The 23500-nt window shown below is 36.7% G+C and overlaps 1 protein-coding gene across 1 annotated transcript; it reads right to left on the reverse strand.

Annotated features, from left to right (window-relative positions):
• Positions 1–8048: 8048 nt before the first annotated feature.
• On the reverse strand, positions 8049–23134 carry LOC134259517 (histone-lysine N-methyltransferase 2D-like). The gene is made up of 21 exons (XM_062742103.1): positions 20697–23134; positions 19488–20552; positions 19314–19387; positions 19099–19219; positions 17134–17481; positions 16847–17026; positions 16371–16539; positions 15630–16141; positions 15372–15520; positions 14867–15205; positions 14593–14697; positions 14343–14452; positions 13771–14014; positions 13402–13514; positions 13082–13211; positions 12569–12868; positions 12332–12462; positions 11986–12163; positions 11564–11680; positions 11222–11404; positions 8049–10898 (listed from the first exon to the last, which is right to left on the reverse strand). The coding sequence occupies exons 1-21, from the start codon at positions 22762–22764 to the stop codon at positions 10806–10808; spliced, it is 6729 nt and encodes a 2242-aa protein (XP_062598087.1). The 5' UTR covers positions 22765–23134; the 3' UTR covers positions 8049–10805.
• Between the last annotated feature and the right edge of the window lie 366 nt (positions 23135–23500).

Below are 23500 nucleotides of genomic sequence, written 5' to 3' on the forward strand. Positions count from 1 at the left end.
TAATTACTTCTTTGTCCTATACTGATTAGACATGCATGGAAGATGGTTTTAGTGTGTTTTATTGTACCAGACAAAGTTTCAGATGCTGCAATTTCAGCAAAGGAATTACCAGGTTAATGTTTTTGGAGCAGGTTAACATTTTTGGTGCAGTTTTTGGTGTGGGTTTCATTTCCAAGTAACTATAAGCCCTATGTTGACCAAACTTGCATGGATGATACATCTAAGGATGCATACTACCGGGCTTGCTTCGGATGCTGAATCTGACCTACATTTTCCGCTTGAGTGAACAGGTTAAAGTTTTTGGTGTAGGTTTCATTTCCAAGTAACTATAAGCCCTATGTTGACCAAACTTGCATGGATGATACATCTAAGGATGCATACTACCGCTGTCATATAATATATTGAACCCCGCGATATTTTGAACCCGGGTTCAAAATATTGCTGCGAAATATTGAACCCCCCTATAAAATATTGAACCCGGGGTTCAAAATATTATGGCCATAAAATATTGAGTCCCCCTGTCCTTTTAATTGATGAGGGAGGGGGTTCAAAATATTATGGCCATAAAATATTGAGTCCCCCTGCCCTTTAAATTTAAGAGGAAGGGGGTTCAAAATATTATGGCCATAAAATATCGAGTCCCCTGCCCATTTAATTTTACAGGGAGGGGGTTCAAAATATTATGGCCATAAAATATTGAACCCCCTGCCCTTTTTTATTTTGAAGGAAGGGGGGTTCAAAATATTATGGCCATAATATTTTAAACCCCCTCCCTCTAAAATTTTCTATATATTTTATGGCCATAATATTTTAAACCCCCTCCCTCTAAAATTAAAAAGGGCAGGGGGACTCGATATTTTATGGCCATAATATTTTAAACCCCCTCCCTCTAAAATTAAAAAGGGCAGGGGGACTCGATATTTTATGGCCATAATATTTTGAACCCCCTCCCACATAAATTAAAAGGGTAGGGGGACTCAATATTTTATGGCCATAATATTTTGAACCCCCTCCCTCTTAAATCAGAAGGGCAGGGGGGTTCAATATTTTATGGCCATAATATTTTGAACCCCCTCCCTCTAAAATTAAAAAGGGCAGGGGGTTCAATATTTTATGGCCATAATATTTTGAACCCCCTCCCTCATCAATTTAAAGGGTAGGGGGACATGATATTTTATGGCCATAATATTTTGAACCCCACTCCCTCTTAAATCAGAAGGGCAGGGGGGTTCAATATTTTATGGCCATAATATTTTGAACCCCCTCCCACTTAAATTTATGATATTTTATGGCCATAATATTTTGAGATTTAAAGGGCAGGGGCTCAATATTTTATGGCCATAATATTTTGAACCCCCTCCATCATCAATTTAAAGGACATGGGGATTCGATATTTTATTGCCATAATATTTTGAACCCCCCTCCCTGTAAAATTAAATGGGCAGGGGGACTCAATATTTTATGGCCATAATTTTTTGAACCCCCCTTCCTGTAAAATTAAATGGGCAGGGGGACTCAGTATATTATGGCCATAATATTTTGAACCCCTACCTCTTTAATGAAAAAGGTAGGGGTTCAATATTTTATAAGGGGGTTCAATATATCGCAGCAAAAAAGTGAACCCGGGTTCAAAATATTATGCGATATTTCGAACCCGGGTTCAATATATCGCGGTATCAAAATATTATGCTACACCGGGCTTGCTTCGGATGCTGAATCTGACCTACATTTTCCGGTTGAGTGAACAGGTTAAAGTTTTTGGTGCAGGTTTCATTTCCAAGTAACTATAAGCCCTATGTTGACCAAACTTGCATGGATGATACATCTAAGGATGCAGGTCTATTACCAAAAACTAAAGGGCTTATATAACATTGTATAACCCAAACTTGCACAAATGCTGCATTAAGAGATGAAAACTCTCAAGTTTGCTTCAGATGCTGGATTTTCATTACATTTTCATGAAGAAGAAGTAGTTTAAATTTTTTATGTAGGTCTATTTCAAAGTATCAGATCAAAATTGCTTTTAAAAATATTTTCATTTTTGGAATGTATACTTTTTGTTGGTTAATTGTGTGACTTTGCCTTACTTAAAGACAACATTCGTTGAGGTGAGCTCTGTAATCTCTGATTACCTATGTTTGTTCTTTCTACATCTTTTCTTTCTACATCTTTTCTTAATATGTATTGTTTGAGAAAAGGATTCACCACCACAGAAGTGTTAAGAATTACTGCTTTATGTGACCTAAACATAGCTCTGACATTGTACATTTGACCATAGAGACCTTCGGTCAAAGACTGGGGTCATGTTAAAGAACAAGGTACAGTTTCAATAAATCTGGCCCTGTAATTTTCTAAACTTTAGAATAGAAGCAAGAAATTCTAATTCATCCTTTCTGAGTTATTGAAATTCCATACAGTAAAAACATACAAATCATTTTTTAAATATGATCTAAATGTTAATTGAGTGACATCATTAACTTGTGCATTTTCCTATAGCAGAAGACATCAATTTACATGTACATGTATAGTGGAATTTTTTTTCAGAAAACACACAGTGCTTGCATCGCCCACAAAGATTTTGAGACATTGAGATATGTGATTTTTCAACACATTTTACACAATATATCCAAAAATTGAACTAGGTGACAGCTGCAGACATTATTTTCTTTAAAAGGAAAATAAGCACAGAAATGAGTCATTTTGAGGCTTTTCTGGATAAACTTAGAAATGTACCAAATTAATGACGCCTTATTTCCAGAATAGTCCTCCTTCATGCTATATTCTGCAATGATTTACCATATTCATCTACTCAACTCATGTTAAAGCCAATTTCAAAACTTTTTAAGAACATAAAATGCCCAAACTGGACTTTCTTCTTATGGGCAACAACATTCAGCATATGCACCTTTAAGGTGTGATTTTAGCTTTATTGTGCCATATAAATGATCAAAAAGTTTTGAAACTGGCTTAAATATTAGATAAGTATATGACTGAGAAATCAGGAAAGAAAATGGCATGAAGGATTAACATTCTCTAAATATGACATCATTAATGTAATGAATTTCTCTATTATAAACAGAAAAAGCCTCAAAATTGCCCATTTCAAGGGTAATTTTCCTTTAGAAAATGGTGTCCACAGCCATTGCCCACTTTAATATTTTGATATGTTGTGCAAAAGTCAATAAAAAATCACATATCTCGAAATCTTTGTGGGCGATGCCTATGGACAATATTATCTGAAAGAAAATTCCATTGAAAATTGGTGTCTTCGGCAATTTTTAAAGAAAATACAGGAAAATGCACTTTTAAGACGTCACAATTAGCAGGTTGGGGGGAAACGTAAATTCCGCTATAATAGTGGTATTTCACTATTATCGTGAAATTACGCTATATTTCCCGTCGTGGATACCCTCAATTTCACCCGATACCATGCAAGGCGTTTGAACCGCACGTCATGGTGGGTATTACAATGAACAAAAACTGTCATGCTTGCATGTTTTGAATTTTAATAAATTTTCTACCGTTGCGTTTGAAAATGCGAGCACTCTTTTTTTAACGGAAGTTGCATTTTTAACATAGCAACCGATGATTGCAGGGATATATAAGCCTGTTTGAATCTCACTTATTGCTCATTAATGTGCACAAATTAATGTTTGTTACAACTGTCAACTTAAACTGGAAAGGGTTTATTGAATTAAACAAGAAAAAGATTATTTCTGTCTGCATGGTTACGGGTATGGAGCCCCGTTATGGTAAACGGAAAGACCCATTATTATCGACCGCTGCTGCAGCCGATCTTTTTGTACATGGTTGTTAAATAGTGAACATGGGAAATGGAAAGTTATTTTTGTAAAAGTTTAGTATAATAATTCTTCATTGATAACATGTAGAAAATCATCAGTAAAATTTAAAATATTATTGTTATAATGTTTCAATTTCATTGTCATTTCTCATCAAGTTATTTGATAATTTTTGACTATATACTCGTCAAAAGAGTTTACAAAAGGTATTACATATATATAAAAGGAAATTTCGATTTTCCGGTCGCATCATAATGACGTGGTGCATAAAGTGCATGGTTAATAAAAAATCAAAAACTCTTTATCTCGTAAAAATTATTTTGTTATAGCTGCGAATGCTGCCAATGATACAAGAATAATTTCGTTTCCACATTTTGCACAGTGCCTTGCAGCATAGCCTATTTTGCAAAAAAAAAAACATAGGAATTATCACGTGCATGATCAAGATCCAGGGTGCACGTAGTTCGGTCATTTTTTTTCAGACTGTCTTCAAAGCAATACAAATACTTTTTTTTAAATAAGTACGGATACACATATTTTAATGCATTTGCTCATCAGATATATATTCATCGATGTAATAAAGTCCATAGGAGTCTAAAGCAAATTGAAAGGGCGGCTAATTGAAAGTGGGGGGGGGGGTTGGTGGGTTAAACCAACAAAAAAGATAAACCCCAATTTTCAATACAAAGAAAATGTCTATCCTTGCAAGAAATCTAGGCTCCCCTAGCACCCTCAGGTTCTGACGCCTATGAAGTCTATGATAAAAGAATTGATTGTAAATGAAAATATACGCTTCTCAAGATTCTACTTCAGCTTTGAATAATTTAATTTTTTTGTATTCTCGCCTCTCATTGGTTGATTTCCAAAAAGGAACGCATAACATTTTGTATAATCTGGTTTGGTATGGGGACACACCCCCTTGACGACCAGCTTAATCATCATATCCATGCAATCCCCTCATTTCCAGTCCTCGGAATCCATGGAAAATTCCAGATTTAATAAATGTACCTTCAACTTTAAACAATTACTCGTTCTTACCTCATGTAAACAAACATCATGGCTGCAAGATCTATGTATCAGTTATTACCTCCCCTCGCTTCAAATCACTTCCGTTACTACGGTTGTATTATTGCGCGGTAAATTTGAACTTATAAAAAGCAATACAATGTTACATCAAAAGTTGTTTAATTATTTTAAAATTAAATTATAAGGAATGACTTTAATTCTTGGCCATATTATCGAGTATAATCTGGTTTGGGTCAGTTTACGCTTTTTTATAATCCGCTTCGCGGATTATAAAGCGTAAACTGACCCAAACCAGATTATACTCGATAATATGGCCAAGAATTAGAGTCATTCCTTAAATATCTTGCACTTCCATTGCATGGATATGCTTTCAGAATTGTGAAAGTACTTTTTCAAATGCTAAATTGTTTGCGGCTAATTTGATGTTTTACATCAATTTTTAATTGTGGAAAATATGAATTGAGTCGAAGATATTTTAGACACTTCTTATGCTGAGCAGTGATGATTTGTTATTTGGAATTTTCTCGTAGTTTAAACAATAATACAATTAATAGCATAAATCTAAAAGTCTGAAAAATTAATACTTTTAGTGTGATTTTTTTGCTATATACTTTCATTTCATATGAATATAATTAGATATGAATATTTTTTTAAATAACAAGAAAAAAAACTATAGCTATTTCTCTCAAATTTTAAAATTTAATCATCTTTGCCTAAGTGCATAACCATGAAATGTTAAATAAGATACTTTTGTGCGGAGTTAAAAAGATTGTTGAATCATAATTATTTGAACATGTCTTAAAATAAGGTTACAGATACTCTTGTTAAATATTACCGACATCGAAATAAATTGAGTCTTTTTTTCTGAAATAAACAATTAACCAGCCGATATTTAAAATTAGATATATTTTCTGAGATCGTTTATATATGTAATTTTTGGATTATTTATTATCAATTGATTTTGTTAAGAGAAAAGATATCGAGTTTATCAATACACTCTTTTTTCATGTTTGCTATTATGGGTCTTTCCGTTTACCATAACGGGGCTCCATACCCGTAACCATGCAGACAGAAATAATCTTTTTCTTGTTTAATTCAATAAACCCTTTCCAGTTTAAGTTGACAATTGTAACAAACATTAATTTGTGCACATTAATGAGCAATAAGTGAGATTCAAACAGGCTTATATATCCCTGCAATCATCGGTTGCTATGTTAAAAATGCAACTTCCGTTAAAAAAAGAGTGCTCGAATTTTCAAACGCAACGGTAGAAAATTTATTAAAATTCAAAACATGCAAGCATGACAGTTTTTGTTCATTGTAATACCCACCATGACGTGCGGTTCAAACGCCTTGCATGGTATCGGGTGAAATTGAAGGTATCCACGACGGGAAATATGCGTAATTTCACTATAATAGTGAAATACCACTATTATAGCGGAATTGACGTTTCCCCCCAACCTGAGTAGCACTTAAAAACACGTGAGAAAAATTATTTGTATGCTTTTGCTGCATGGAATTTCAATGATTCAGAAAGCTTAGCTTAAGTTTTCATCTTTCACACCAGATTCATCTTTTAGAAAATCACAGGGCAAGATTTGTAAGGAAACCATACCTTGTTCTTTGAAGAAAAAAAATGACTATAGGGAACTTCTGATAATGGCAAAGTATTGCTTTTGAATTTATGTTCTCCTTTTACTAATTTATTACCTTCCATTATATGCAGGCATTTGTACAGTAAAAACTAATCTTAAACCTCTGCAATCTGTTGCACTTTCAATGCCGATTCTTACTTATGCCCTGTTCACACGACAAGTTTAATTCGCAGTAAATTAATGCGAAGTAAACTAATGCGAATCAAACTAATGCGAATTAAATTGCGTTCACACGACAGCTAATGCGAAGTAAACTAATTCGAATTAAAATTTTAATTCGACAGTCAGGCGTGAGGTAGGCTATTATGACGTCATTTGCAAATCACGTCACCTTATGCATAAGCAGATGCATTTGACATAATGTCACATTGTCTGGAGACATATTTTAGTGATTAACACATTTTTTCTTAGTTTTTTACTTAAAAACAGCACAAGAACTAATAGCTGACCACCGACATGACGCATTTGACTTAATTTTGCCATTACGCATGCCTCAAAATTTAATTCGAATTAGCTTCACTTAGCGTTCACACAAAACTAATGCGAAGTAATTTAATGCGCAGTAAACTAATGTGAAGTAAACTAATTCGCATTAAATTCTCCGTGTGAACACTAAGCGAAGCTAATTCGCAGTAAACTTACGTTTAATTCGAATTAAACTCTCCGTGTGAACAGGGCATTAAATTCCCATTTTACCAAGACATGTTAATTTCCTGCCCTGTTCACACGACGAATTTAATTCGCAGTAGATTAATGCGTAGTAAATTAATGCAAATCAAACTAATGCGAAGTAAATTGTGTTCACACGACAGCTAATGCGAAGTAAACTAATGCGAATTAAAATTCTACTTCTACGGCCAGTAAGGCTATTATGACATCATTTTCAAATCACGTCACCTTATGCAAGAGCAGATGCATTTGACATAATGTTACCGTGTCTGTACACACATATTAGTGATTAACACAATTTTCCTTAGTTTTTCTCTCAAAAATGGCACAAATACTTCAAGCTGACCACAGACATGTGGCATTTGACCTAATTTTGCCATTACGCATGCCTCAAAATTTAATTCGAATTAGCTTCGCTTAGCGTTCAGACGGAGCCAATGCGAAGTAATTTAATGCGCAGTAAACTAATTCGCATTAAATTCTCCGTGTGAGCGCTAAGCGAAGCTAATTCGCAGTAACTTTACGTTTGATTCGAATTAAACTCTCCATGTGATCAGGGCATCAGTATATTATTGCCCCATGTTATTTTTCATTCTTTCACACTAGCCGACAATGTTGGCCCATTTAGTATTCTCCTAGTCATAGTTCTATTTAAGAATTTTTTCCATCTTCTCAAATTTGTCCCAATTTGCCCACCTGAGAGTGTGGCAAAAGGAGCAGAAAGTTCCTGTATATACGGTACTATTATTTCCATATATTAGATTCATAATCTGACTGGTTTGATGTCCACTCTATTGCAGTAGCTTTACTCTACTTTCAAACACATGCATGTATTCTCAAATCTGCTGGACTTTTAACATCCATTTAGTTCCTCTAGAATAAAAAAGCCAACAAAATGAAGCCTTCATGACAATTCTATATTTGCACAAAACATGTGTCATTCTTCCCGTATAAAACTTGTATTATTGCTGTATAGATTAAATCAGACGAAACGACATAAGTTGTCTTCCCTTCCTCTTCCCAGGTCTACATGGAGAATGATGAATTAATGTACATACAGAATGTGTGAGAAATGAATGGTAAATATATAAATAAAACAATACAGCAGCCTTCATCTAACAAACTTAGCATTAATAAACATCTAAGGTAAAAACAGCGTAGCCTGAAAACATGGAAGAAAATGACACATACAAGACTGTTAATATCCTAAAATTTTCTCCTTTAGAAAGAGTAATAAATATGTAAAATCATAAATTGAAAATTCATTTTCTCTAGTTATACTGTATTTTTACACCTGTATCTGTACATGACAAAATTTAAAATATAATGGTGAAGGGAAATCATCACATTACTAGGACTGAATTTATTTCATTTTATAGATGGTACGGAACAATTTGATGTTAAGAATTTGTAGATGTTGGCCAATCTGTTAACACATCTATATAATCTATGTATAACAAATATAACAAGATAGACTACTCTGTATAGATAAGACAGTACGCTACGACGAAAAAAATCTGTACAATATAATCTCTGACCAGTAACAACAAACACAGACAGACAAACACACCAAGCCAAAAAATGTACAATCACCAATTTTCTTTTAGTAAAAACGGATAATTTTTAATTTGCAAATATCATTCAAAATATAAAGAATCCATTGAATTACGTGTATATCGTCTCATTATAAATAATTTGTAAAAAAGATGATCTTTCAATGAATTTTGCAAGAGTGTCTATAAATAACCTGGGAAATCCCTTTAACAATAAATAGACTATCGTTCAGATCTGTGCGGTCGACCTCTCTCAGTTTGTTGCTGGGGATGAATACAATGAACTAGAGATTAAGTCAGAAGTGAAGGGCTATGCTGCAGCTGGACAAAAAAATAAAGATCAGCGGTCAAGCTGTCCACTACAAATTCTATAGAACTTCTACACAAATCAACAAAGGCTAAAACAAAACCAACTAGGGAAGAAAACATTGGTATATGAAGAAAACATGAAGTATAAGTAATAAAAAGGAGCCACAGTTAAATTACTCAACAAGACCATAAGTGAAAAGTCTATCAAAGATCACAAATGTACACAAGAAAAAGCTAATATATAATTGTCAACTACTTTTTTTCTATTAAATATGCAAATATGATGGCTGTATATATACTTGTATATGTATATAATGGCAAATGAATTGAGTAACTGATCACTAATCAACAAAGAAAAAAAATAGTACTGAATATTGGTTTTGAAATAATATATATGCATGATTTAATTTATAATTCTTCAAATTATTAACTCACATGTCGATACACTGAATTTACATACAATTTACATATAACAGCCATGCTGCCTAGTGCTGGTGAGATCGTTAGAAGGCCACATACGTCGTCACTGACACACAACTTTTTTCGACACTGACCACAGAAGAATATCCAGTAAGAGTAGCCTGACCCATGTATCGCTCCTCGTGGAATGCAGAGCTGTGATTAGAACACTCTCCTGTTTGTTTTTTTAAAATTCTTGTCAGCATATGACTCCAGCAGCCATAACTCACAAAGAAAAAAAATTGATGATTTTTTTTTTTACAGATGAAAATAAAACACAGGCAAAAACAGCACTTTCTGAAAGTTTGGGATTTCCATTATGATGTATTATACAAAATGTCAACTTCCTGAGGTAGTCCATAATTACAGTACAATCCAAAATCAGTCTCCATACCTAAACGTGCTAAAAAATTACAAAGTACAGTACAATCCAAATTCCAATGCCTAACCGTGCTTTAAATTTGTACAGTGATTTTCTTTATTTTTCTACATATCATGTGCGTTATTTCACAGACTGAAACATTCATTTCTGTTGACTGATTTTTGATTCACACTGACCCACTCTTTATTATGCTTGGTTAATACTAAGCATTAAAAAAAATCTGAGTCTTGTAACATATGAGAGAGATATTTCACAAATCTAAACAACATACATGTATCACTAACATGAATCAAAGTGAAACCACATCAAAGGATAAAAAAAAGCTGTTTGGTAATCAATCAGTTTTGTTTACACAACTTGCATAAGGGATATTGGAATATTCATTTGTACAAATTTATAATACTATTAGCATCATACAAAAACAAAACTGATTTAATTTGATGAATAATATTATATATAATATTTATATAAAAAAAATCAATTGCACTCTTCAACATTCCTGTGAAAAAAAATATCACACACACTTGAGGAATACCTCCTCGATTTACCAGCAATATGTATAAATAATATACACATTCCACACAACACACTTATCAAAAAATCCACAAATAGTTCCGCAGGTCTCCGCTGGAGTCCAACCAATCTCTGTAGAATCACCAGAGTTCCAACCAGGGAGACTGACTACAAATTCATCACAGAACATCAGTAAGATTATTCATATCACACTGGGTCTCCTTATTTGTCATACATGGCTGAATCATATGTCGTACATGGCTGAATCCTAGCCTATTGTTTTTGCGGCCAACAGTGCTATCTATCCTATACACAGACAACCACTCACTTCTCTGTCACATGACCCTGTCTCACTTCAGAGAGTGACAGTACCTGACCGAGGGTTTGTTTGACAAGAGTATTTGAGATCACAGCACTATACCCTCACGAAAGCTTGTTTTCAGTTCATCCACTTTCTACAGTTGGGAGCTCCACAACAACATGGGATCTTGTGCTGCTCATCCTCAAAGTCAAACTTGTAATCGTAAGTCAGCTGAAAACAAGAAAACACTTCATAAAAATCAAACTTTTTAAGAATTTTTAGTTATTGATAAAACAAAAACATTTATCTCAACATCCCCAATGTAGTCCTGGTTTTGACACATCTTTTATGAAATGATGTAAATGAAGATTATTTCTGACATCTGTGCCAAAATTATGCTTGTACAATATCTCCCTTTCCAGTTAGAGGAGCTAAAAATCCAATTTATAATCAAAGAATTAAATGACATGATATCCATAGTAAAACTGTTTAGAATATCTTTCTCTCCGAATAATTATCCATCAACTTCACTTGAAGTCTTCCCCCAATTTTACCTCTTCCCCTGTTGGGATACGTCTGTTGGTGATGATAATGATTTTGCTCTCCTTATCAAATGGTACAACCTCTGCCACACAGTTTGGATTACATGAGTGATTGATGTAGCGAGCAGGTCCTCCTGCCATTGTGGCATCCACAACTGTGTCATTGTCAATACGAAACATGTACACACCACGATTCTGTCAAAATCAATTTCAATATTATAATAAGAAATGTGCAAATCTTTAACTTTTTACTCATCAAAAATTTATTACAGCATCTAAAATTCAAATTCAATTACTTAAAAATTAAAGGAAAATAAATGTAGACACTCTGAATTTTCCTTTACAAAAGCTTACCTGCTCCTCATATGAAATCTCTTTCCTGTTGGCCACCTCATTCCTGATGAGGTACCCTATATATTCTATCACCATTGTGTGCTTCTCCAAGTCATGAGCAGCAAATAAACCCAGACCCTGAAATACCAAAACATTATCTTAATTTTATCACAAATACTATAATACAAAAAGGCAAAATACTAATGTAATATTGAAACCATCTCATTTCTTATTTTTTGCCCTTTTAATCTTGCAAACAATTTTGCCCCGTCTTAAATTCGCCCAGTCACACTTTTGTTTAAGACATTATACTGCACTTTTTTTAAAATTTCACCCTGTTTTAAATTTGCTTAATCGAGGTTAGGTCGAAGGGGTAGAAATAAAATGGGGGCAAAAATTTCCCAGCATACAGTATATTGTTAATTCCCTTTAGTTAAATGTACCTGAATTCTGGATCGGCCGAGATAGACATTTGTCCTCCACTCCGTCTTTAACTTCCTGTACTGGGCAGACTTGGAGTGAACAAACTGCTTCATGTATGGTGAGTTGATGTCTCCCGAGACCCCCGTCACAGTCTGAGGGAGGGACCGCGAGGTGTTGGCCGACTGGAGGGTGTGGGGCCTAAAACATTTTCAAAATTCATATAAAAACACCAAAACCTTAAGGTTATAAGCTATTCTCAAATAAAAGTAGCTTCTAGTGGATATTGTGAAATTTTAGCAGATAAAATTGTATATGATTTACATTTCCTTTGGAATTATTTAGTGTTTCATTACTAAGAGTACTCACTTTCTGAAATGAGTCCTTAGTTTTGGCTCCGTGCGAGCACACCCAGTGGGGTTGATAGTCAGAGGCATTTCAATCCTCAGGGAGCGGGGAAACTTAAAATTATAATTTGTGAGCAGATCTGTTCCAGGAAGCTGTCAAAGAAATAACATTTTGAAAAATAGTGAACACTTCATTTACAGGGATATCAATTAATACAGAGAGAGAAAATGGCCACATCTTAAAATAGAAATAGCCTACCGATTCAAGAACTCTGACAATAGCCTGCTCTGTCAGACCAAACAGTTCCTCCCCACTTGTAAAGGATGGGAATATCTTCACCAGATCTGCATTCCGTCGGAGTTTATCTAATGGCTCCAGAATTTTGTTCCATACAGCTTTTGGTGACACATCTTGTAGGACCACATCCTCCTGCCCAGGTTCCACGATTCTGATCACAAAGCCAGGGTGTCCATCAGTCTCCACAATGCTGCACACATACCGACATCTCTTGTATAATCGCTTCATGCTCCAATAATATCGACTAGATTTGAACCCCACCTGAGATGAGAACATTGAAAATTTGTTAAAATGAAGTTTTATACTCATATACATGTACATGTATACACAAAACACTTAGAAAAGCAAAAGTCGCAAATTAATTGTTCTGGTAGATCAATCATCTAGTGCTTTGAGGCATTGTCAGCTTAGAGATTCCTCATGATTTTTCCCCTCCATAACTGATGTAACTAACAGTCCAGGAATTAGACTTACAGGATAAATGCAGTCCCTGGTGTGGAATTTTCCGGTCTGCAGCTGATGAGGTAGGAGTTGACCCACACTGTGTAATGTCAGGGATCCAATCCTAAGGATATACTGACCCTCCTCTTGTCCATGCACCATACTACAATAAAAAGATAAACTATAACTGTACCCTACCCATTCAGATTAGCATTCACAGAAAGCTGTGCATATCAAACAACTGAGTATTTACATGTATATACTCCAAAGTCCATACATACAGTCTCTAAAACACATACATGTACATGTTTCTCACTAAAAGATTTTTTAAAATTATTTTTTAGGCCCCTTACTTTGCCACTTGTTTATCCTCACTCCTATTGATGTAGACTCTTCTAAAGACAGACAAGGACTCCAGGACATTTTCAGCTCCTTGTTTAGCTGCATGGGAAGGACACAGGATTGTCTACAAATACAGAAGCCCAATGCTCAATACACAAATTCAGCACTATTTTCTCAGAGATCAGACTCTTACTACACATAAATATTTAGAGGAAACTGCAATATTGATTACTGGTATAAAGATTTTATAGATTGAAGATTTTCAGAATTTTGCAATAGAAAACAATTTCCCGTTTTCCTGTCTATCTCTGAATTGAAATGTGACAACAACTTGAATAAATAATCTGCTATAAGTACACAGCTATTACTTGGATACATACCTTATCTTGAAAGAACATGCATCCCACTTTTTTAGCACAACCAAGATGATAATACTTTGGACAACGATTGTTAAAGCAACCCACAGTGGCCCCTTTGATGCCACAGGCAGTACATTCTATTTTTAGCCCACGCTTGTAAGCCAGATCAACGTTCATTAAGGCGCCATTCAGTGTCTCGTACACTTCCGAGGACCACAGAGCACAGTTAAGATGGGCATAGTTATCAATGTCCATATTCAGCAATCTAAAATACAGATACATGTACAAGACTGAGACACATTTCTTGGTGTTATCATATCCTCAATTCTGAATACTTTCAATAAGTTAACTGATTATAATCAGAGGCTATATGTAGTATACTGTAGATTCATGAGGGTTCAAAGTTTGTGGGCTAGCGAAATTTCACTAGTTCATGGAGACTAAGTTTATGGGTTACATGTTTACATGGTAGATTAATGAAATCAAAATGTTTACAAAATAAATTTTTGTAGGGATGTAAATTTGTATGTAAAGGTAACCTAAGAAATCAAAGAAGAATGGTCCACACTGAACAGTACATGATAATAACTAACCTGCCAGGCCCATCCGTTTCTCCGTCTCCGTGCTGCTGACAGAAAACACATTTCCTGGTGTCCTCAGGCAAAGATTTTGGCACAATGATTGTTCCCAGGGCTTTCCACAGCTGAAACAAATAACATAACATGTATATATACAACAACCATTCAACCAATGATTTTCTCAGAATCATTTACTTGTCCTGATACACAAAGTTTAGGTCAGCTGCAAGAGAGTACTTTTGCTACTTAAGACACTGCTACTTACATTTTGTATTTCTTTATCTGGGACGCCTGGTTCATGGGGAAGTGAATCTGTAAATGAAGGCTCCCAGCGTCTGTACCTCACATTCTTGTGCTTCTTCACCAGAGGCTAAAAACATACATAAAGTAATGAGACTAGTTTTCAACAATTCTCATTTCAAAATGACTTACTAAATGATACTGCTGGAAGATTTAATTTAAACAGATATTGCAGGCACTGCCTATATAATAACACTGGAAGATATGTAACACTAATAATTGTGAAACATTGTGAATACCTTTGGAGGCTGAGCATCAATGCTGGCAGTCCGCCGATGCTTTTTGCCCGTTTTATCCTCCATTCGTGGCCTGATGGGGGGACTTGGCTGAACTGGGGTCACTGCTCCTGCAGAATTAGGTGTGGTGGGGGTGAGGGTGAGGGTGGAGTCACTCTTTGTTGGGGTGGTGGGGGTGTGACTACCCATGCTTCTGGGACTGAAGTCTGAGGAGTGATGCTTTGAGAGACTGAAGTTTCTTAATGGGTCCTCAGGAGGGGGTTTGTTTATCTCCTGATAAACAGTGGCAAACTTAGTGTAGCATTTCTCTGTACAAAACGTCACTTCTTCATCATCAAAGTCCTGAAAAACAGCATTACTTACATTTTAATACAAGGTTTTAAAAAAAAGTGCTTTATCCAAGCTATTAAAATGTTATACACAATTCATGTAAAAGCAAACAAGCAAAAATATACCTCTAATTCTTTTTATCACTTTACTGTAAGCAAATGAAATTTTATTCCTTTACCTTGATACTGAAGTAGTCTTCCTTTGCCAGGAATGGTATATCACACTTTCGCTTTCTAAATCCTGAGTCATATACATAGCAGTCGCATAGTCTACAAAACTTAGCCTTGGTTTTGATGAGATGCTGAACATTAACTTTGTCTTCCAAATCTGCAAAACCATTTCATAAATAAGACACTAAATATATGGTTAACAATGAGATATATTCTGCATATGTATAACTGTAATTAAACATGTTTAGCATGTTAGGTAATCTTACGTTTTGAATTGATTTTTCCTTGTTCTGGAGAGGGACTTCGACTGCCCACTTCATAAGAAGGTGGAACTGCAATTTTCAACAATTCTGCAATCTGTGACAAAACTCCCCCAATGTCATCAGCAGCATTGGCTGACAGGGTCAGAGTTACAGAAATGTCTTGATTCAGATTTGCATTCTGGAAAGGTCTAGTTAAAGCTGATAGATTAGGTGGCAGTTTGCCGTTCTCATGCTTTTCAGTTAGGGTCAATTTCTTCTCTGCTATATCAGAATCGGTGACGGCTTTGGGTTTTTCTATGGGTTCAGTCTTGACCTCCGTTGGTGGCTCTTCTTTGGGCTTTGATGGCACAGATTTAATTGCGACTGGTTGTAAGATGGGGACCAATGGGGAAGACCTGTCATCAGCAGCAGAGGGGGGCTCTATGGGTTTTAACATGGGGAATTCTTCATCTAGTTCACCAAATTCATGCTCTGGAGAGGAGGAAGAAACCACTGTACAGGGACTGTCACCTCCCCTGAAAAAATAAATGTACACATTTGTTAATTTACTCCTCATATATTGAGCAAATAATATAATTTTAAGCTACACAACATTTCAATATTCTAGGTGTTTCAATGCTTATGTCAATTACTTCTACCACTTCTGATCAATGCTTTTGTATATACTGATAAATAAAATCCCTTTAATATAGTCCTAAAAGTACATCCAATTTCCAGCCATAAAGAGGTGATGACAATACTTACTTTAAGTACTCCAATCTTGGTTCTATCCGTGGTGAAGAAGGTAGGGATGGCACGGCAGGCTTCTCTCCCCTGCCAAAGAAAGGTGGCAGACCAGGCAGTCCTAATGGGGGGCCTGTTACTGGGAATCTGTCAGGATTCAGCTGGTATCGCTGTGGTTCAGCATGGGATTCTGGAATTGGACATTTCAATACATGTATTAGCCATATATTCTTGTTAAAGCACATTCAAGGCAAAGCAGTGCCAATTTCTATTTTATTCAAAACATTTTTTAAAATAAATTTCATATTGAAAGTTGTCATTATTATGCCCTTGAAGAAAATTTGAAAAGAATGTAACAAATATCAATCAAACCCAGCCTTTAAGTAGAAAACCTTTATATCTTCATTAGATTTCAACCTTCTTTATCCGAGTAGGTACTTAGCCCATCATTAATTCTTGATTACAAAATCAATATTCTAATAAGCCTTCACAAGTACCTTGGCCGCCTTCATCCTGCCCAGCTCTAATGAACTGTCTTCTGGACTCTATATCTCGTGGTTTGGGCATCCTGACAAAGGATCCAAGGGGAGGTAATCCATGCAACAGAGTATTTCCATAAAAGTCAGCTACACCCTCAAGATAACTATTTCCAAAATTTCCTTTCAAACAGTTATCCCCTGCAAAAAAGTCAAAATTGTACAATTATCCAAGCATATTAACCAGAGTAATACCATTACCTGCAGCACATTTACTAAAAGTGGCAAAACAATTCATTAGCATTTACCTGTGAGAACATTTGGACTTCCAGGAACTTGTAAGACGGAAAAGAAATTGCCCACTTTTGGTTCCTGCAGAGCTACTGGTGGAAGTGTCCCCAGCATCTGCAGGAAGTGGCTTGCTTTGGCGTCCAGATCTTCCTCCAGGGACTCTGCCTTCTTTTTACGGGGTCGCTTCTTCGCTGGGGGGCCAGGGGGCATTGCTTGATTGGGATCCATCATCATGGCTGCTGCTGCCTCAGCCTCCTTCTCTTTCCTTTTCCTCTTCTTGCTTTCTGCTGTCTGTTGCTTACGTTTCTGCTTTCGTAGAAGTTCATACTCCTTTCTTCTCTGTTCATATGCCTGCTTCTTCAGTTCTATTAGAATTGGCAATTCATGAATATTAATTTCAAAACAGTTCTCTTTCCTCCTTCCACAATTTAGATTATATAACAGTATTCATAAATCATGTACAGTATTTGGCCCAGTATAATACGCATTGGTGTAAAATATGCACCCCCCTTTTTGAGTCTGAAACTGGGGAAAAAAACGCAGTTCGGATGTATTATACACAACAGAAAAATTTACCAAGCGATGTTCTGAACCATGAAAATCGCGGTAATTTGTTACGAAAATCGGCGCGAGGACTAAGTGTCAAAAATTTACTGAACACACTTTTTTTTAAAATACACACTTTATAACTTGCTCTTAATCCTGACATTCCATAACGCGGCAATCTAAAGAAAATTATTTATTCATTTATTTCAACATAGCACAAGATAATGTTGCGTAAAAGTAGACAGAATTTTTTTAAGCATAGTTACGGTGATTTTGAAATTATGCGTCGCCATATTCTTAGATGAAATAATTTTATTTCAACAAAGCAAGAGATATTGTTGAAAATTTTAACAGTTTTCATATTTAATTTTGGTTCTAGGTAATCATGCTGAAAATTATGTTACAATCCTTTAACAGGACACGAAATTGAAACATCAAAGTATTTATTCCATTAAGAAGACTACGATTTTCCTCTTCTGAATCTTCGCGGCTATCTGATTTTCTAAAGAGCACGAATAAATGATAACACTTAAGTTTTAGCATAATTCATATTTCATTTGTCAACTCTCAATTATTTAAACAAGAGGCCGATATGTATAAGATAAGGTAAAATTACATTTAACAAGTGTTTAATTGTTTAATGTGTCGTAATCAACACATGCTCACACATACGAAAGGTCATAAACCGACCCCCAATTTTTAACAAAGAAAATAATCAAAGCAATTAACAGGACAGTAAATAATCAGTCTCTAACTGTAAAAACATTGCTTTGGAGTTGGTAGACAATTAATTGCCTGGAGGGGTGTTGATAGGTAATTATCATTTGACCAGCGCACGTGTGTCACAACATTGGCTTCCTTTCACTGGGGCGTATGGAGGGGTGTTTATGCTGCAGCAGATTTTCATTGAGTTATTTAAAACCTAAAATAAATTTTTATTTTATTGTATTTCATTAAAAAATGACTTATTACTTTGTCTGGCAGATAAGGTGCATGTGCACTATCATTACGGAAGCACGTGGCATAGGCATGAGTGAACGTCTAAAAATAACATCATTAATGGCGGCCTACTCGGAGACAATCAATATGCAGCTCAAATTACTTTTAACTTGCTTTTTCATGTTGTTTTAGCATCAAAAGATTATGAAAGTGACATTTTTAACAAGCATATCTTCCAACAATAACTTTCCGAAGTTTAAAATATGGCGATAAACAAAAGAAATTGCATATGTCTCTAGGTAATACTACGGTATGTACGTATGATAGCCGTGTTTTACCTGAAAGAAAAACTTATCAAAATCCCATTGTGATGTAAAATACGCATCCCTTTCTCACAGAAATTTATTTTAGGAAAAAAGTGCGTATTATATTTCCCCAAATACGGTAAATGCTATATTTTATCATCCATATGCACTACTGCATATTGACCTACTGACCTAGTAATCTTTCCTTTTCCTCCGGTGTCTTGGCCTCTTGCTCCATCACCAATGGCATGTTCTCTATAAGCTCCAGTTGTTTTCTCTGCTCTGGGGTTAACGCAACTCCATCCTCTGATTCCTATAATACCAAAATGTACATTGATTATTAAACTTGTTCTTAATAGGACCAAAAGTTCTCTCAATAAACTGGTCAAGAAACTCATTCTACAAACCTCAGGTCGTCCTGCTTGTCCTTTCTTTCCAAGAAGTTTTTTCAGTAATGCATTTTGTTCCTCTTGGGTCATTTCTAGAACACATACCATACATGTATTTTAGATATTAAAAAAAATATAATAACTGGAAATAAAAATGCTAATAATAATGGTTTTTATACTATCATTTCATACCTGTTTTCATACAAGAATCTGTTGGTTCTTGTTTAACATGAGTATTCTGAATCATTTCATCCAAAAGCGCTGGATCTACATTGGTTGGAGGTGTTGCTGATATCTTGGGACTAGGTGTAGAGCTGTCATGAGGGGATGGCTGGGGTCCGATTCCTATACTTGGAGGACGGACCTGGGAATGTACACTTGGCATGCTAGGATCAGGTGGCAGTTGACCTGGCATCATTCCTTGGCCTGGGGAGACCATTCCATGCTCTGAGTTATGTGGCATATTAAGAGACATGTGAGGGGGTGGCATCGGACGAGGTGGACGTGGCCCTTTGGGTCTGGGCCCTCTGGGGGGATGTTCAGCACTCGGACCACTAGGAGGCCTCTGTTGGGGACCCATAGCAAATGGCATTCTGTAAAAATCATATGCCTGAGCTCCATCCATAGAAGCTGGAGGCACTGCTGGATTTATGCCTCGTGGACCCATCCCAGGCTGGCCAGGGGGCATCCCTGGTCTGACGTTTTGACCACTGACAGGTGGAACCTGCATTCTTTGAGCTAAAGAAGCCATGGCTTGCATAGAGTTTGGAGACAGTGGTCCTCCATGGGGAGGGGGTAGTCTCTGCATGTGGGGTGGCATTGGGAACCCTTGACCTGGAAATCCAGGCATCCGCATGTGTGGAGGCATCATTCTATGCCCACCCATCCCTGAGAAAGGCACACCTCCTTGGGTCATTCCGGGAGAGTGGTGAGGAAGCATGCCAAATGGGGTCTGCACATAACCCTGTGGTAAAGTTGCCATAGATGTGGGAGGTCCAAATGGAGGAGGCATGCTAGGAGCAGCAGATGATGTGGCGGAAGAGTGGGGAGGTGCAGCTAATCGCTTCTGTGTAGTTTTCTGCTGTTCCCCCTCTGAGGCCCCCTCTCGAGAGGTTTCCTCAGTGTAAGGTGTTTGTGTGACTGCACTTGACACTGCATGTGATGGTTGACTAGATGAGGTTGTTAAAGACTGCATACTGGCTGAAGATTCCGATTGGAAGGGTTGTGTTGTACTGGTTGAAGGAAGTGAGATTTTATCTGCAATGTACAAACCATCTGATAAGTTACAATGATTTTATCTGAAAAAATTTTAAACTACAATTTTTTTTCTATGCTTAATCTTTTTTTTTTTAACATTTAATTCATTTCAAAAAATATTTGTCATTCTTTTATCATATATACCTGAAGTAGAAAATGCTGGTTCTTGAACAAAGCTAGCTGAGGATACAGTGGTTCCTAGTGAAGCCTCTGATTGTGGAGTGGATGGACTTTGACCCACTGATGGAGGTCTACTTGATAGGTCAGCAGATGGTGGACGACTATTTCTTGATGAGGGACGACCGACGGATGGGGGCCGATTTAAGGGAGGTTCTGTAGACATAGGCCGTCCCACTGAAGGAGGTCGATTGGCTGACGATGGTCTTCCTACCGAGGGTGGCCTCCCAGCAGAGGGTGGTCTTCCAGCTGATGGGGGTCTACCAGCAGAGGAAGGGCGATTCAGGGCATCACTTGGTAAATGCGGGGCAGATGTTGATGCTAGTGCCGTTTGTATTCCTGATTGGTTCTGAATCTCTGTACCATTTGTAACAGTAGAATTTATGTCCACTAAATGGCTGCGTGAAACAGGGGCTTCTTGAGCTTGAGAATTCAGCCCCTGTTTACCAGATTCCAGTGGATGCTGAGACAATGGACCATGTGGGTAAGCTTGTCCTGGATGAGGGGGAAATGGATGATGAGGGTTTTTCACTGTATTTGAATTAGCTGGTTGAGAGCCTTCAACACTCATCTGTTGACTAGGTATTGTACTGGCTTGAGACTGGGGAGGTATGCCTTGAGGATGTTGTGGTAACCCAGGAGTCACAGACACACTTGTTGGTTGGGAGGGAGGATGTGCACCTCTGACTGCCTGTTGTTGTTGCTGCTGGGCCTGCTGTTGTGCCTGCTGTGCTTGATGCATTCTAGCAAATACTTGCATTTGTTGAAGTAATTGTGGAGGCATCATGCGAGGATCAGGGTAACGCATTTGCAGCATCCTGATGTTCTCAGGGCTAAAATAAGTGGACATCAATCTAGGATCAAACATTTGCATGGGGCGCATACCCCTGTTGAACTGATCAGGCATCATGCGTGGCCTCATTCCCTGGGGTATTTCTTGCTGGGCCTGACTTGGCCTCTGTTGCCTCCTTGCTCCTGCTTTCTGTGGAATTCTTGGCTGTTTGGTGTCTTGGCTACTTGGGATTTCATTGTGTGGCCTTATATGAGCAGCAGGTGCCCCCTGCTGATGCATGTTCCCTGGGCCTGGTGGATGCATTGGCATGCCACTGTTGGGGTCATACATTGGTCTGTACATTGGCTGGTGATTATACATTGATGTAGATGGAGCATTTGGATGCATCTCAGGTCTAATCCCTGGATGATGCCCTGACAACTGTTGATCATTTGGTGCATGTTCACCAGAATCCATAACATGAGATTTTACTAAACTACTTAGCTGTTCAGAAGCACTAGCAAGAAGAGGATTGTTAGATACCCCATAGTTTGCACTGGTTGGAGTTTGACCCTTCAAATGTGGGTACATTTGTGGGTTGTATGGTTGATTCACTGTCCGTGCACCATAGTTTGTTTGTGTAACATGTTTCGGATTTGTCTGATGCATGTAGTGAGTTGGATGATCATAATTTTGCACAGTATGAGAATCACTTACAGAAGTTTTAGCACTTTCATTTGTATCAAGATCACTAGGTTCATCAGGTGGTATATTATGAGCAACAGAGTTTATAACAGCATCAATGCTACTCATAAAAGGTCCACATGTTGTCACATTTCCATTGTTAGAAGACACTAAATTTGAGCTTTCACTTTTCACTGGCTGAACTTCACTTTTAGTTTTAGGGACACATTTCTCTGACTTTGTTACCTGTATTTCAGTTTTTGGTGGGTTTTCAGTGTGAGGAGTTAAGTCCCGGTGTTTCCCTTTCTCCGTAGGACCGTTCTGGTGTGATCTTGGTTTGTCCACAGTTTCCACAGCAGATGAATCTGCTGAGGTATCAGTAACCTCCATTTTACCCTCATTAATATCACATCTTGGTGATTTTGCGTTATTCACGTGTGCACCATTTTCCTGTGATTTACTTTCTTGGAGCGTTTTTACCTCCAAATTAGGCTCTTTCTCGCTTTTTTCCGTTGACCCATTTTTACTTGTTGGTTCCTGAACAGGCTGAGATTCGGCAACTTTCTCGACCGCTTCCATTGTTGAATGAATTAACAAATACAAACAATTCCAACGATGCAGTTATAAATAATGCAATTTGAAGATACATTTGTTTAGTGCTCCTATCCATTCAAAAATAAATCATGAATCGTTACCATGAAAATATTAATTTCAAAGAAATGTCGCCATCGCGGCGGCCATGTTGTTTATATTTCAACACAAAATAGCAGTATTAAACTGTCCATTTTGCTTTCTAGCCGATTTACACAACAATTCCAATCATCAATTCACATTGTGACCTACTGTTTTTGTCAGCCCTGTTTGACTTCTTGTATACATTTACCGTTCCATTATGTTTCAAGCTTAAACATTGTTAGGTCATCGAACAGGAAGCGAATATGTTACTTCCCTTGTTGGTTTGGCTAAAAAGCGAAAAAAGGAAGGAATGTTCCCCAAAATTCCATTTTGTTTTATTTCGATTAATATATTTTAGACATGTTAGGACATTTCAAAATGATATGAATGTGTTTTATTTCCCAAACAATATCACCGCGAAACGTTATCTAATTTTAGTCATTAAGTTTGGAGAAAATCCCACACCTTTTTTTCCAGGTACTGGAAGTTCATTTTTTATCATTAGTATATTTATTTACTGTTTTGGTCTAAAGATCAAGCATATAAACTCAGCCTTTTGATTTTTAAACATAAAAAATATTTTTATGTGTGTACTTTTATTTAAGAAAGAAAATACTCGTCGGTATTGCCAAAAGGGTTT

Source organism: Saccostrea cucullata, unplaced genomic scaffold (genome assembly GCF_032062105.1).
Source record: "Saccostrea cucullata isolate Sc308-1 unplaced genomic scaffold, CSIRO_AGI_Scuc_v1 ctg573, whole genome shotgun sequence".
Lineage (NCBI taxonomy): Eukaryota > Metazoa > Mollusca > Bivalvia > Ostreida > Ostreidae > Saccostrea > Saccostrea cuccullata.

Bases quoted from the DNA above. Each gene is read 5' to 3' on its own strand.
- LOC134259517 (XM_062742103.1), bottom strand. From the start codon at position 22,764: ATGGAAGCGGTCGAGAAAGTTGCCGAATCTCAGCCTGTTCAGGAACCA. The intron at 15,521-15,629 runs GTAAGATTACCT...ATGGTTTTGCAG, and splicing joins AGGAAAAATCAATTCAAAAC to ATTTGGAAGACAAAGTTAAT. The intron at 11,681-11,985 runs GTACATTTAACT...TTGGTATTTCAG, and splicing joins TCGGCCGATCCAGAATTCAG to GGTCTGGGTTTATTTGCTGC.